The sequence below is a fragment of the Saccopteryx leptura genome, chromosome 2, assembly GCF_036850995.1.
Source record: "Saccopteryx leptura isolate mSacLep1 chromosome 2, mSacLep1_pri_phased_curated, whole genome shotgun sequence".
Lineage (NCBI taxonomy): Eukaryota > Metazoa > Chordata > Mammalia > Chiroptera > Emballonuridae > Saccopteryx > Saccopteryx leptura.
Window position 1 is genome coordinate 189,545,496 of NC_089504.1, and position 15,519 is coordinate 189,561,014.

Genomic DNA, 15,519 nt, shown 5'->3' on the forward strand with positions numbered 1-15,519 from the left:
TCCATTGGTAAGGTGCAATGCATGGAAAGAAATTAATAGCTCTTTCTGGTAAGGGCAATGATGATTGAGAACAGATTTTTAGGAATCCTACATGCTAACAATTTTCAATCTATCTGTAAGGAGAAAAGGCACAGGGGACAGAACTCCTACAGCTCTTGGTTTTCTGTTCTCACTCTAGTCTCTAGTATGTGCTGGTTTAGCTTCATAGTTGCAAACCTTACCCATCTATTCCTACTACAGAACTGAAGCCAAGACAGGTCATGACCACAATAAGACATCACCTTATAAAAACATCTTATTGCAAAGTTTAAGTGACTGATGAAAGATGTGGAGCCAAGATGTGGTGGTCATTCAAAAGAGAACTCAAAGGCACACACAAGTAGTTCCTTTGTCCAGTTATTAATAAAGGGGAAAAATGGGTATTTTTTTAGAAAATGGGCAGTTAGAGAAAACAAAGATTCCTAGAGGTCATGACAGTTTATAATTATTTCTCCACTACTCCTTCATTAGTACATGAAACTATAGTTTTCTTTTATCTTAGACACATAACCAAAAACAAAGAAAAAAAGGAAAAAGAACAGTCATTTTAATGAGAAATCCACCTCAAAGAGATAGAGAAAAGTGAAATTAGGGTTAATATCATTTAGCAAAAGAAGTCCACAAGTAAGTACAGACCATGCAAAGGCAGTAAAAGAACTGAGGTAAAATTCTAGCTTAACAAGTCTAACAAAGCAAAACTCAAAAGAGAGAATTGTCAAAACACTCCTTCCATAACAACTAAAAATTTACAGACTAGCCTATCTTTTCTTTTTTGAAAGCACTATTAGTAATGGGACTTTTCCCCAAATGAAAGCAGAAAATATATCTATACATACTATAACAATCTTACTAAGAATTTTTCCAACTCATAACACAACTCTTTCCTTGACCAGTCAAGTTGGTTAGGCAATTAACAGGCAACAAGTGCACGTGTTTACAACTCTTATTGAAGAACATCCAGTAATAAAGTGTTCGTTTTATTTATTTACTTAGAAGGAAATCTCCTTTGAATACTTATAGGCTCTAAAACTAGAGGGGCCCTCAAAGGATATCCAGTAATCCCACAAAGTTGCACCTATAACACCTGCTCCAATACTTAAAACCTTTGAACTCTGCATGCCTCCTTCACTTAGAGCTTTTACTTCTAAGTTCAAAGATGATAACTTGAAAAGATTTTTGTAACAACACAAGACATTGGAATGTATTTAATTACCTAGAACCTGTTTAGTTGATTCACACATAGGATACTAATTCTGAAAATACAAAAAAAAATGTATTAGGCTTCCAGTATGCATTTAAAGATACATAACCTGAGAAATTATCTTAAAGTTGACCTAAAATCAAGAGCATTCAACTTATGTAATAGTGCATTATAACTTCTCACAAAAGTAAACATCTTAAGAGAAGGCATGTGCTCTTGGTCTATCACTGGACCACAAGTCCTGAACTCCAGGAAACTGAGTGCTTAAAGGGCACATACAGGGGTGGGCAAAAGTAGATTACAGTTGTGAGTACACAAAACATAGTTTATTTGTATTACTTATTAATTACTGTATTACTTATTTGTATTACAACTGTAAGCCTAGTTTAGCCCAGCCCGTATTTATATGGTAAACATGGAAAAGTCTATTTTACCAGGCAACACCTCTCCTTCCGGCAGGCGATTGTGAGCCGGGGTCAGTGGGGGGAGGGGATATCTGAAGCAAAGCGGAGTGGGGGTGTCCCAGGCTGGGTATCTTACCCTGCACCTTACCTAGAGCTAGCGACAAAGCACCAGCACTTACTGCAAGGCCGACCATAAACCCAAAAGCAGCGATCAGTTGGGTTGGGACAGGAGTGAGCGCGGAAGGGGAGGAGGAGCGAGCGGACTCTCTCAGCACCCCCAGACTGAGGGCCTGGCTAGAGGCCTGCGAGCTCGCACCGCAAAGCTGACCACTACCCGAAGGCCGGGCTCTGACTTCCAGGAGCAGAAGCCGCCAGGTGCGAGACGCATGCGCACTGCACGGTGCTCGCCCCCCCCCCCCCCCCCCGCCCCACCCCGGCCCCAGCAGACAGGGTCGGCCGAGCGCTGCCTCACGCCGGAGCAGGGCCTCGGAGCCTCGGAACCGCGGGCGCTTCCTCCTAGGCCGCGGACACTGTCACCACCTGTCTCCCTACCTTCGGGATCACAACTCCCGAAGAGCTGCGGGCGCTGCAGTCCTGCAAACGTTTCTTCCAGTCGGGGCGCCGCGGGCGCTCACCGAACTTGGTACACTTGAAGCTCACCGCCTTCCTGATTCCAGCGCCAGGCAGCTCCAGCCGAGCTCTCGAATGCATCGATGGAGGCGGCCAGGCGTTAGGAGTGCCGAGAGAATAGATTGTCACGCCGCCAATTTTTTGTTTGGTGTTGGTTTAGCTCGCTTATTTGATTATTACATTTCCTTATAACCAAAAAGCAATAAAGGTGGGGACTGAAGAATGTTATTGCCTTAGTAATTGTCGTTATCATCACAGATAATCGGTAAACAAATATGCATTGTAGGATTTTATGTTTAAGACACCCACGCGTAGCAAAATTGGTTATCTCAAGCTGGGGGCGGAGGAAACTCGCCCAACAATAATAAATCATGAGAGTGTGTCTGTATAGAGTCGTGTGTGATTAAAATGTAATGATTTATTTGCAAGAATGCATTAAAAGTCGGTGTTTCTTCTGCCCTGAAGGTGAAGACACTCACAGGTTGGGTGCAAATTAGTTTCCCACCTTAAAGTAACTGGTTGGTGGAGGAGTGGGGGAAGGCTGCCCGAGGTAGGGAAAGGTTTCTTCTGAAAGAGAAATTGTTTAGGTTTTTGTTGTTACTTACACCAATAGAAATTAAAGCGATTCGGCATTTCCCGTAACACATATTATTTATCTGTCCTTTCATAAACATCATTTTTTTTTCCTTACGTGCTATAAGTATACAAAGATATGGAGGTAAAAAAAAAACGGCCTTGTTTTTGGGTCGTCTGAGAGAACCAACTTGTTCAGAACTGCTAGATATCCAAGCTAGTTTTCTGCGGATATTTGAAATGGTGAAAATCAGCTCCAGAAATATATTTGTCATAAATGACTGTACCTTAAATAACCAGTTTTGAGGGGCCATTTTAAAACTTAACTACAACACTACATGTTTATTTTAAATAATTCAAGAAGTAGGGGAACCCTTAGGGTCCTGAATTTTACTGGAACTTGTATATCTGTCTGCAAGTTGTCAACTGAGCTTTACTATCAATTTTTTTTAACCAAAACTGCATTTTGAAATATCCTATTTCCGGAAAACATTTACTATTTAATGAAACAACATCGTTAGAACTTCATGAGCATTTATAGGCATATGATTTTAAAACCTTGTTGTTGTTGTTGTTGTTGAACTAGATTTGCCTTAGTCCAATGGAATTCGTGCCCAGACATTGCAAATCACTCATAACTCCATTTGATATAAATAAACACCATTATTCCTAAATATACAAAGAGCCAACATACCAGGAAAATCTATTAGGTGTGAATCACGACTGTCTGAGCCTTCCCTGGTTCCCTTTAAAGTGGTCATCTTTCTCTCAAGCTCAGTGGATAGAATTTGGGATCAGACTTACAAATCATGGCAAAAAATAAAAATATTTTTTTAAATATTTGATTAGTCTCTTGAACTTTTACCAGACTTCTAAAGTAGTTATTTTGGAAGTGTATGTGTATACTATTTAATACCTCATTTTGAGAGCTCTTTCTGATCATTCTGCTAAATAACCTTAAAAACGGATTTTCATAAAGGTTTGAAGGTTTATGGTTATTCCCCTCTGATAATATCAGAATTAAAGTGGTTACAAATAGTAACCCAAGACTAAATGTAAAATCATGTTTCTAAATTCGTATAACTTTGGAAAGTGAGAGTATCTGAGTCTCTTGTAGCGTAATAAAATAAAAGCAAGCACTCATATAATTCATTAGTACCTAAAAGCTATTGCACTGGAAAGATAAAGGTCTTAATTATTTCTCCTAAAGTAGCAATAAGTGAAATGTTTTAAGAACAAATGATAACTTCAGGATCCAGGAGAAAAGAAAGGCAAAGTGAATAATACTTCTCGAAAGTATGATTTCCATCTTAAGTTTGCCAAATGTGGACATTTTAATCTGAAAAGTAGCCTCTATTTACATATATTATAGAAACACTAATATATTGTTTTAATTGTGTTCTTTTTGCAAATGTTTCAGGTTGCTTTGAAGGAACTTTACAAATTATCTGTTAACTTCGTGCTGACGCCTTAACTAATGAGTGGTACATATCAAAGTTCTGTGATTGCTTTTATTTTTATGAAGAGTATTAAATCCAAGAAAATGAACAAGTTACCTTTAACATCAGAAAGCCTTAACATTCAGACTACTTGCAAATGTCCTCAAAGCTACACTTGAGGAGGTATATTTGTTTACACACTCAAACAATATCTTTCCATATGTAAATATTATGTGAATGGCACATATGTGGCCACACTTCTCAGAGCAAGCTTTGTCCTGTGCAATATAGACAAATGACTCAGGAATACAGGCATTCCTTCCACAAAACTGTTTCAATTAAAACACACCAGGGAGAGAGCGAGAGACCTTTCTCCCGGCAAGCATCTCTTTTTGAATAGTCCACATAAAACTAAGAGAGGCACAAATATAATGTCTATTATTTTTTCAAACTCAAAGAGAAATAATCACTTGCTTTTCAAAATCAGGAAGTCAACTAGAATGTTTGCCAGGATGCTAAAAAAGAGCTCCTGCAGCTCATTTTGGAAAGGGTCCGGATGCAGGGAGTTAATTACAAGGAATATGGGGTGAGGGTCCTGAAACCTCAAAGAGAGAACGAAGTCTAAAACTGTCCTTGATCAGGCGCTAAGGAAAGACTTTAAAATGGAATCTGTCAGGGAACAGCTGCTCGGGAAATGTATTAAAACGACTGGCCCTTCGAGCGGGGTCGCCCGTAAAGGAGTAGACTTGGGCTCCAGGACGCACATAGAGGGGTGAAATTACAAATTCATCAGAGGTAGGTGGTCGGTGAAGACCCAAGCTCAGTTCAGGCTGCGGGCCGGAATACCTCTCAAGGAGCCGCAGAAGACACTGATTCTGATCAGGGTGGTGAAGCCAGGATGCCGGGCTGCGAGGTGTAGGTGGGGTGAGGCTGGCAACAGGGATGTAGAATTGCAATACTGGGTCAGGATACGGAACTGGGTTGGGGGCGCCTGACGCAGGGCAGGGATGCGGGGCAGCAGTGTTGGGCTGAGCAGTTACGCCGCTCCCCGACTCGGGGCGAGGACGTGCGGTTTGATGCGCTGTCGGGATTCTGGACTCAGTCCAGGAGCGGCGCACTTGACCGTTTCCTTCTGGCCACGCCCCAGCAGAGTAAGTCCAGCTCCCCCGTGTTTAACTAAGTCTTGACACCGACGCAAAATCCACGCCTAATTAAATTAATTAGGAACTCTTGTCAATCTTGGATTAATGGCCAAGTGTGCAGGCAATCGAGGCTATCTGAAAACCCGGACAGCCTGGGACCTGCCTCCTCTTTCCGCCCCTTCCGTTCCCCTTCGCTGCGCTCCGGACCCAGCTTGCTTGGACTCGAGCTTAAATCTCTCTCTCACTTTCGCTTCCTCTTGCCCCCTCTCCCTGTCTCTCCCTTTCTCCCTCTCCCTCTCGCTCTCCTCCACTAACCCCCACTTCCCCACCCCCACCCCAGGTAGCGGCGCTGGTGCTTCCCGGGAAGGAGCTCCCTCGGAGTTGCGAAGGGAGGTAATTTACTCAGAACAAGGGGCCGCCTTGGCGAAGTATAAATAGTGAGACTTCAAGCGCAGCGTTGCTATCAGATCTGAACTCTTCGCAGAAAGAATTGTCAGAGATCTAAACATTGAACAAGCGCGCTCCGTCAGGAAAGCATCAGTTCATATTTCCCTCTGCCGGCCCCCACCCCTTCTCTCTTCCTCCTCCTCCCGCTGCTTCCTCCTCCTCCTCCTCCTCCTCCTCCTCCTCCTCCTCCTCCTCCTCCTCCTCTACTTCTCTTTCTTCTTCTCTTCTTTTTCTTCTTCGTTCTTCCTCCTCCTATCTCTCCACCCCTACTCCTTGCCCCATTGATGTGTTATTATTGGGGGGGCTGGAGCATAAAAAAAAGAAGAAGGAAAAAAAGAGTGGGGCTCGGCTGTGAGCGGTTGAGCGCGGAGCTGACGGGCATCGGCGGAGATGGAAGAACTTACGGCGTTCGTCTCCAAGTCTTTTGACCAGAAAGTGAAAGAGAAAAAGGAGACGATCACCTACCGGGAGGTGCTTGAGAGCGGGCCGCTGCGTGGGGCCAAGGATCCGACCGGCTGCGCGGAGTCGGGCCGCGACGACCGCAGCAGCCCGGCAGTCCGGGCGGCCGGCGGAGGCGGCGGCGGAGGAGGAGGCGGAGGCGGAGGAGGCGGAGGAGGTACAGGAGGAGGAGGAGGAGCAGGCGGAGGAGCTGGAGGAGGGCGCTCTCCCGTCCGGGAGCTGGACATGGGCGCCGTGGAGAGAAGCAGGGAGCCGGGCAGCCCGCGGCTTACCGAGGGTAATGGCCTGACCCCCGGCCGCGACTCCTCTTCCCGCCTTCTTTACTCCTCTTAGGCGGGAGCGGACCCCGAGGCCCAGCGGGGTGGGGGCGGGACGCAGAAAGGGCCCTTGGATCCCAGTTTGGAAGCTAGAGTGATGATAGAGGGGTGGGGGTCCGGTGGTGTGCACGGTCGTGGGTGGGGTCCGAGTGTTTGTGGGGAGGAGGTATGCGGGGTTTGTGCGCGCCCTTCTCAAATGCTCCGGCTATTCCCGTTCCACCAAAACGCACTTTCACCAGCCCGAGGACGGGGCCTCAGCCCAGACGGCCGGAGGGCGGATGGGGAAGTTTCGTGCGGCCCAGTGCGGGCTGGGGTACTAAAAGAACCTGAGCCAGGCGGCAGAATTACGGTTAGCATCTAGCGCCGAGTTTGCGGGGACCCCTTTTCTAGGCCCGAGAAAGAAAAGGAGGAAAGAGGGGAGAGAGGAGAGAGAAAAAATATCACTCTCGTTTCGCCCCCGGATTTCGACCGGCTGCTGAGAACCACTAGAGCTCCGCGAAGACCTTGGATCCCTGGATCTTGGGAGCCAAAGTTCCCATTTTCTTTGAATTATGAAGGGATAACGAGGCCAAGGCAGGCTAAGGTCCAGTCTATGCTCTTTCTCTTGGGAGACGTCTTAAGCTCTCTTTCTCTCTCTCGGTTTGTTTTTCAATATTTACACAATTCTGTTTCTGCTTCGCATCATCTAGAACTGATTTTGTGCGGGGAAAATCCTTTGGTGCCAACAAAGTGTTAGGAAACGGTTTTATCTAAATGGTGAAGAGTGCTGTACCAATTGAAAAGAGTTCAACAATAAAATTAATTTGGCACTTAGTCCCTGCAATAACTGGTGTGCTGCCATATTTTTCCAATTAAGAAAATATGTGACATGCTTAGAATCACATATTTAAGCAAGCAATTAAGTTGTTTATAAAACGGTCTGTTCCTGTTTAGGCCAGTAAGTGGAGATTTGGGGGCGAAATAGAGATTATATTAAGTCTATTAATCAACTGGAAATGTTGGCATCTTTCTCTTTGAAGTCCTAAAAGTTTGAGAGGTAGCCACCGTGGATGACACAAAATACAATAGACAAAACTTCTCACCCCTTTGGCAGAATCTGAAGGGTGTATTTTCATTTTTAAATTTCATTACACTATTAGTGGAAATATTTTCTTATTCACTTGGCTACAAATGTTTGCTATAATGTTACCCACTTCCTTCCCAGAGGTAGGACACACGTCCACAAAACGAACTCTGAGAACTAGAAATGTTGGCATCACTTAAGATCACATAGTAAGACTGGCAGGCTGGGCTGAGATCTAGAGGCTCTTCTTCTCCCAGACTGGGCACCAGGTCCTCTTAAATTTGGAGAGTGTGGCATAGCTGCCTGGCGGTTCAGTGCAGCCTCCTGAAACCTCAGTGTAGCTGCAGCTCAGGGCCCTGGATACGACAGCGCCCTAGACCGACCGCCGCCAGGTTAGGGTCTGGACCCAGGGCAGGTCCATTCCTAAGATTATTTCCAATATCAGGGCAAGTATTAATTTTTCTGCAGGCCAGCTCTTCCGGAATTGATTTTTAACACCCGTGTTTATCAGAAACCTGGGCTGGGAAAAACTGCAAAGGGCCTCCACTATCCAAACTCAGCTTTGATGCTTTAAAAATCCAAGTCTCCGACTCAGGCAAAGAGGATGAAGGTTGCAGAGGGCAGCTTATGTTGATGCGGTTCCCCTGATCACTGCCCCTTGGCCTGTACACACACACACACACACACACACACACACACACACTCACACACACATATACCTCAAGTGTCTCTGTATGCTCACATTTGCAGAGCTCATGTTTTTAAAGGGAGAAGGAAGGACAGGATTGTACCAACGATGTGTGCAAACCCAGAGCAGAAAAATGCATATTTTATTAAACATCCGAGCTGGTGGAGGCATGAAAAGGCTTTGAGCAACCAATAGAAACCGAGAATCACGAATGTTCCACTCGAACCTGTTGATCTCTGTGGGTTTTAGCGTTAAGGGTCCAGTTGGCTTTTCCAATGGAGGAGACAAGGAGAAAACAGAGGGAGCGGTCAGTTCCGCGGGCCATGGGAGGCTGGTTTTCTGACTCTGGTTTTCTGCCCGGCGTGGGCGGCAAGCCCTCCAGGCTGCCAACATGGCGTGGACGCCTATGCTCAGGCGACCCCGGTCCAGCAGAGAGGACAGGGACTGCCTGGCGGTTCGTGGGCTGTCCGCGGGGTTTTGCCCAAGCCCTGAGTCAGCTTGGAGGGCCCCGGGATGCGACTCTAAGAAACGCGCAGCACAAGGGTCTTGTTCTCCTACTGGAACCCTTTGGCCTAAACCTTACCAAATTAGACCATCAAGTTTGAAAGAGACTGAGAGCCATCGCGGGACATAGCTGGCCTCCAACGGCTCAGCACTCTCTGAATGGCGCGTGTGATAGACCAGAGTGTGGCCTCGCCGCACCCTGCTGCCCCGACCCGTTAGGTGACGGGCGGGGCGCGGCGCTTCTGATTTCTGTGCGTGCGTGGCAGAGAATGAGTGGGCGTAAGTGGGCGAGAGGGTGAGTGAAAGGGATTTGGTGTTCGCAGGGGAGGGCAGGGTACAGTGGGGTGGCTAGTGAGCTGAGGCCACAGTTGAAGAGGGAATGAGTGGGTGAATGCACATCTTGCCCGTGGGCGGCCACCTAGAGTTGATCTTTGCGTGTCTCCAGGATCCGCTTCCTCTGGGCGGGCGGGGTGAGGAACTGGCCACGAACTCCGGGAGGGGGCAGGATCCTCCATCCTTCTTGAGACAAACTGGTTAATGGGATTTGTTGTGTTGTTTCTCTCTCTCTCTCTCTCTCTCTCTCTCTCTCTCTCTCTCTCTCTCTCCCCCCCCCCCGTACGCGCATGGACGTACGTGTGGCCCTGTTTGCGGTGCCCACTCCAGTGTCCCCAGAGCTAAAGGATCGTAAAGAGGATGCGAAAGGGATGGAGGACGAAGGCCAGACCAAAATCAAGCAGAGGCGAAGTCGAACCAATTTTACACTAGAACAACTCAATGAGCTGGAGAGGCTTTTTGATGAGACCCACTATCCAGACGCTTTCATGCGTGAAGAATTGAGCCAACGGCTGGGGCTGTCAGAAGCCCGAGTGCAGGTACCTGGCTGTGAGGAAGTCAAGGCAGGGCCCAAGGAGGGAGGAGAGGCACGCCTGCATGCGTGGGGTTGGAGAGGCTGTTTTCGGGACACACACCAAGGGTGCAGGTCAAGGGTTTGGAGTGAGGTGAGAAAAGAAGAGATGTGTTTAATAGAGGTCTTATTTCCCAAAGTAGATTTTAATCTTAAACCACCACCCCCCCTTCCTTATCCCAACATATGTTCCCAGCAGAAGAAAGCTGTGCTGGGCTTGCGCCCAGAGTTTCTATAAACCACACCCCTCCCCTCGCCTCACAATGCCTTTAATGTGGTTTAATCCTAATGGGTCTACTTTTTATAAGCCTTTTTAAAAAATCTTACAGAAAACGTTTTATCTTCTGGATCCTTAAAAGTTACAACGAATATTTTGTTCGCTGGAGTTAGGTTTCCTTGAGGGTCTGCTCCAGGGTCTAGATTTGCCAAGCGGATATGCCAATTAGGTTTATAGACGTACAGACTATAAAGAAAATTAGCAACTGTTAAATGCAGAAATTTACAGTCTGCCATTAGCAGTGGATCTCAAACTGTGTGTGAAACAGCAGAGAAATAAATGCATTTTGGTCATTCTTTGTTTCCTCACTTAACCGAGGCAGAGAACCTGACCTTACAGAACCTTGATTTTAAAACTCACAGATCTTAATGTTGACATTTTCAAAATCAGAACCTCAGCGGATTTCATACCAATTAAGTTAGGATTGAAGTAGGTTGGTTGATTTGTTTGTTTGTTTCTTACTGGTCATGAAGGCGGATGTAATGGCAAAAGTAGGCTTTGAGGGTGATTATGATGAAAAATTATATACATACATGCATACATATCCTAGGTTTGTGGAGAACAAATTTAAATGTTTTAGACTGTATTTTCACTCATATAATAAAATAGGAGAAAATTATGGTCATTATTTGTTTGAACACATGGAGCAGTTTTAGGCCTGAACATCTGCAGCTGTTACAGAGTATCACTGTAACAGATACTCCCTGGGTCTCTGGATGCAGAGACTACCATCTGCAGCAAACTATGCAATTCTTATGGGGCTTCCCCACATCTTGTAATAGGATCAGGACAAAAACATAGAAGTGGAGTTGAAGGGGAAAAGTAATAATAGGCTGCCTTGGTCATCACAGCACCAACAGCGGAGCCTTCTTTTTTAAGCTTCTCCTGCTTTGCTCTGTGTGCTGAGATCTCTAGAGGCTCAGCAACCCCTTAAAGACATGATGATAATTATTACAGTTATGAGCATTAGTATCTCTACTAGGGGCAAAAAGAGGCAAGAAGCCTCAGGCCATGTGAGTTATACAAAAGATGCCACCCTGACATGAAATCTACCCTTCTATTACACTAAATGGCAGGGGAATTTTCAAAGATTTACACTGATTATGATATTTGCTTTTAAAAACAAAATAAAGCTCAGCAGCAATATTTTACTTTCCTTTTTTTAACATTAATTTGTGAATCAATCAATATTTTTGGAACACAATGCTGTATTATTAGAGTAAAAATTATTTGAATTTTAAAAAATCTGTCATTGACTCTAAATGTTGGCAAGTTTATTTAAGAAGATAATATCTGGAAGAAGATTGTATCCAGGAGGTACTTGATTCATAACCCACCCTCTTTTCACAGAATATTTTTTTTATATAAGCAGTGAACTTTATTGAGGTCTTTATGTTTTCATTGTTAAAAATATTTTTGAGCTATTTTCTGATGCTTCTCTACTACCTTAATTGCGAGCATCAGATATTTCTATAGAAGCAAATTAGATTATCATAATAATAGCACAATTATTCTGCTACTATGTTACACTCTATTGCACAGAGGAACAGAAAAATTCTAAACTTCTTTGTAGGGAGGTTTTTATGACACTAATTACCTCTTCCCCCACTTTTATCCCCCTTCTCCCAGCCCCCAGGGAAAAAAAAAAGTCACTGTTTGCTTTGGTGTTTGGTTTTCTTGAAGATGAAGCTAATTAATATTACAGACTATTAATGAGCACATTCGGCTCAGGTCTTACTGGGCAAACATCTAAACCCATTATCACTTTGGTATCAGGTGTCAGCAAGAGTTTTAGACCTTGGGAACTCTGTAATGTGGAAAGATGAAACCAGGACTAATGGTAATTTATCAAGAAACGATTTATCTTGCAAAAGCATATGCATCTATCTATTTTTGTCATTGATTTACATTTGTAACTTTGGAAATTTTGCTTGTTTTATTAATTTAAAGATTTCTTGTGACATCTAATTCATGCCTAAAACACTACTCTTTTTTCTATCATACTTTTGTAATATTTTTAAAGTTCTGAGTCATAACATCTAGGTTTTATATTTTCCCTCCAATTTGTAGGTTTGGTTCCAAAATCGAAGAGCTAAATGTAGAAAACAAGAAAATCAACTCCATAAAGGTATGCTTCTCAGACAAAGAACATTTGTATTCGAAGTGAAAAGAGAATGGAGAATATTGTTATTACAAATACAGAAAAATCTTCTCAAAGATAACATGATCCTTACTTAAAAATCTGCTCTGACGGCAGTTAATGAGTCCTAAAGTTTGGAGGTGAATTATATTTAGTTTAATTATGGCAGTAATATAGGAAGATGACAGTTTATTTCCAAAGAAATTAGTTTTATTTTGGTAACATTTGGAACCCTGGAAAACAATGCTGAAAATATTACTCTTACATTATTGTGTTTTGTTTCCCGACTTTTGTTTTATAGGTGTCCTCATAGGGGCTGCCAGCCAGTTTGAAGCTTGTAGAGTTGCACCCTATGTCAACGTGGGTGCTTTAAGGATGCCATTTCAGCAGGCAAGTACAGTCCAGTTTCAGCCTGTTTTTAACTTTAAAAAGACCTGGAAGTTTGCTTGAACTGTTGACTCCCTTTTCTCTGAGCCCCAGTGTTGGTGTTCTTGAAGTTTGTAAATCAACTCTGAGATGATATAATGGACCTACACCCCTTTAAAAACCTAGAGTGTCAGGGTCCCACATGTCTAGTCCTTTCTGCCCTCATGGGAAACCCACAGAGGCCTGAGGGCAGTAACCAGTCCTTTAAAAATGCACTAAAGGTTGAGCTTAGGGAGAGGGAGGAAAAGCCTTTTGATTAAGATTTTGTCAGATCCAATACAAAGGTTAGTCCTAAGGTGTTTCTAAGGCAATTCTCGAAATATTTTGCTATGTATTTTCTACCTCTTAGTCACATTAACTGTCTCTGACAGAAGAAAAAGAAATAAGTAAAAGTACTCCCAACTCAGACTTGATTTTTAAAAGATGTCTGCAAACAAAGCTTCATCTCTAGTAAGAAGAAAGCTTTGCTTTGGTCAAAGAAGGATGCCCTGCCTTTGCACTGCCTTTCTTAGCCATAAAGAAAGCTTTAAGACTACATTTAAAAGGACAGCCTGCAGCAATGATTTAATCCTGGGAAATCCCTGTGCTCTGAACTCCTTGCTTTCCAAGCCTAAGGGTGCAATTCTTTCCCAACTAGTGTCTAACCTACCTCATCTTCAGCCAGGACCCCTGCCTGATAGAGCTGTGAAGTCATGAATTAATGCTCAGTTAGTTGCCAGTGCCCTGGACTGGGGAGACACATGGGTGCGCCAATGTACTGAGGGTTAGTGTTAGGGAGATCTTAGCTTTCCTGGCACCACAGGACTCCAGTATTTTGATGCTAGACTTTTGAAGCCAGAATGACTGGAAAAAGAGAGTGGGGGGAGGTGTCTTAAAAGGAGACCCTTACATCTCAAAGGGTGATCTGCAGGTCTGCAGTATCAGAAGCACCTGGGAGATAGGTAGAAATTCAGAATCTAGACCTTCTGAATCAGAATCTGTGTTTTAAACAAGACTCCCAAGCAATTCTGACAGCAGTACAGGTTAGAAGTACTTACAATTGTGCCAGTTGTGATGAAGATGCAATAATTTCCCTAAGTGACGAACACAGTTTTGTGGTTTGCTTGTTGGTACTTCAGTGCTTTAGTAGTGAGGTAAGATGTTTAAGACAATAGCAAGAGAGGAGGGTAAAAACTGGCCCTCGCCTCTTTTTGCCAATACAGCATTGTTATTTTGAAGAGGGCGATGTTTTTAGCTCAATAGCAGTGTTGCCCTCTGATGGGCCAGGTTGCCGATTGCCGGCCATATTCCTGCAGTTGTCTGTCCACTGGGCCCTGGGGATAAGCCGCGCTGAGTGCGTTGCAGAGACTCAGAGGCACTGGAGTATCCCGGTGGCGCCCCAGATTCAGTAACAAACTGAGGTCAGCCGAAAGCCCCTTTCCTGTCCCCCGCCCCAGCCTTCCCTGGAGCCTAGCTGGACGCCGTTAATGCTCTGTTTCTATTCTGTTGTTACCCTAGGATAGTCATTGCAACGTGACGCCCTTGTCCTTTCAGGTTCAGGCGCAGCTGCAGCTGGACAGCGCCGTGGCGCACGCGCACCACCACTTGCACCCGCACCTGGCCGCGCACGCGCCCTACATGATGTTCCCGGCGCCGCCCTTTGGACTGCCGCTTGCCACGCTGGCCGCGGACTCGGCCTCTGCCGCCTCGGTCGTGGCTGCCGCCGCTGCCGCCAAGACAACCAGCAAGAACTCCAGCATCGCGGATCTCAGACTGAAAGCCAAAAAGCACGCGGCCGCCCTGGGTCTGTGACGCCTACGCCAGCGCCAACGTTGCGCCTCCAGCGCGGCGCGCACTTCGTGCACACCCCCTGCGCCCTGCTGCTTCTCCGTCGCCGCCCTCCCCACCCCCACACATCTCCAGAGCCTAGCCTCTTTCCGCTTGGCTGATCGCCTTTTGCCCGCTTTAGCGTTTCGGACACGGAGGGAAGAACTATCAGAACCTGTGATTCCACAACGCGCACCAACTCGGTGGCTCCTGCGCATTCACCTTCCCAAGGGCCTAGAATTGTTTTGTAGGGGCGCATTTGGGGAAGTCTGGAAAGAGACTGGACAAGGAAGTACTAGGACAGCGGAGTTTGGTCGTGGTAAAGCTGCAGTAACGGACTCTTGCGCAGAAATAAAAATCCTATTAATAAAAAATGCGCAAAAATAATAATAATTAGAAAAGAAACAAAAAAAGAGAAAGGGATTTTATTTCTGACTATTTGAAAGAAGCTGAAATTGGAGAGAGAACCAAGAAACAAAAACATTTAAAAATTGAAGTATTTTATACATTTAAAAATATGGGAAAATAACCTGGACGAATCTCGAAAGAATGGGGGTGGGGGGTGGGGAGTTACCAAGTTAAAATGTATGTCTCCCCAGTGAGCTAAGAAGGCAAAACAGAAGGAAGAGGTATACTTATTTAAAGAGTTAAGATTTTTTAAAATGCGCAGCTAGGGAGTTTACAGGTTTTGAAACTGACCTTTTTCTGCGAAGTTCACTTTAATACGAGAAATTTGATAAGAGAGGCGGGCCTCCTTTTACGTTGAATCAGTTGCTTTCAGTTAAAAACCACCACGAATGGAAGAGCAAGAAGAGGGAAGAGAGTATAAAAACAAGGAGAAAAAAATGATATTAATACAAAAAATTATATCACAAACAGTAATTTCTCTGAGAAATTATCATGGCAGAACTGTCCAGACGGCTGACAGTAAATTCTGGTTTGCATGTTACTGTATTCCATTGATGATGGTGTCTCCCACTCCCTGCTTTACTTAATGTACTTACTTCATTTTCATCTTCAATACGAAAAACAATACCAAAAGCGGTTGGAAATTGATGTA

At 44.7% G+C, this 15,519-nt stretch overlaps 2 protein-coding genes across 6 annotated transcripts in view; one reads left to right on the plus strand and one right to left on the minus strand.

Moving 5' to 3' along the window:
- RSRC1 (arginine and serine rich coiled-coil 1) overlaps positions 1-2,332 on the minus strand; it is a 559,643-nt gene extending 557,311 nt beyond the window's left edge. Inside the window, exon 1 of one of the 3 annotated variants that reach the window (XM_066369858.1) lies at positions 1,824-2,005. Coding sequence is in view for 1 of the 3 variants with exons in the window: in XM_066369856.1 (XP_066225953.1) it covers positions 1,793-1,838 (46 nt within the window). In the remaining 2 variants the exon portion in view is untranslated. Of the gene's footprint in view, positions 1-1,792; positions 2,006-2,196 lie in introns of those variants that run through there. The other 2 variants (XM_066369856.1, XM_066369857.1) reach the window with 2 other exon arrangements.
- Positions 2,333-6,265: 3,933 nt separating this feature from the next.
- SHOX2 (SHOX homeobox 2) lies at positions 6,266-14,676 on the plus strand. Of its 3 annotated transcripts, XM_066365873.1 has the most exons (7): positions 6,266-6,611; positions 7,209-7,264; positions 8,837-8,864; positions 9,570-9,778; positions 12,158-12,215; positions 12,529-12,617; positions 14,151-14,676. In XM_066365873.1, exons 1-7 carry the CDS (start codon positions 6,266-6,268, stop codon positions 14,442-14,444), a joined length of 1,080 nt encoding a protein of 359 aa, XP_066221970.1. In that variant the 3' UTR covers positions 14,445-14,676. The 3 variants fall into 3 exon arrangements, with proteins under 3 accessions (XP_066221970.1, XP_066221971.1, XP_066221973.1); XM_066365874.1 differs by lacking the exons at positions 7,209-7,264; positions 8,837-8,864; XM_066365876.1 differs by lacking the exons at positions 7,209-7,264; positions 8,837-8,864 and having other exon boundaries at positions 14,187-14,676.
- The last annotated feature ends 843 nt before the right edge of the window (positions 14,677-15,519 follow it).

Excerpts from the sequence above, each read along its gene's own strand:
- SHOX2 (XM_066365873.1), top strand. The coding sequence starts at position 6,266 with ATGGAAGAACTTACGGCGTTCGTCTCCAAGTCTTTTGACCAGAAAGTG. Across the intron at positions 6,612-7,208 it reads CAGCCCGCGGCTTACCGAGG|GGATAACGAGGCCAAGGCAG; the intron begins GTAATGGCCTGA and ends TGAATTATGAAG. Across the intron at positions 9,779-12,157 it reads TGTCAGAAGCCCGAGTGCAG|GTTTGGTTCCAAAATCGAAG; the intron begins GTACCTGGCTGT and ends TCCAATTTGTAG.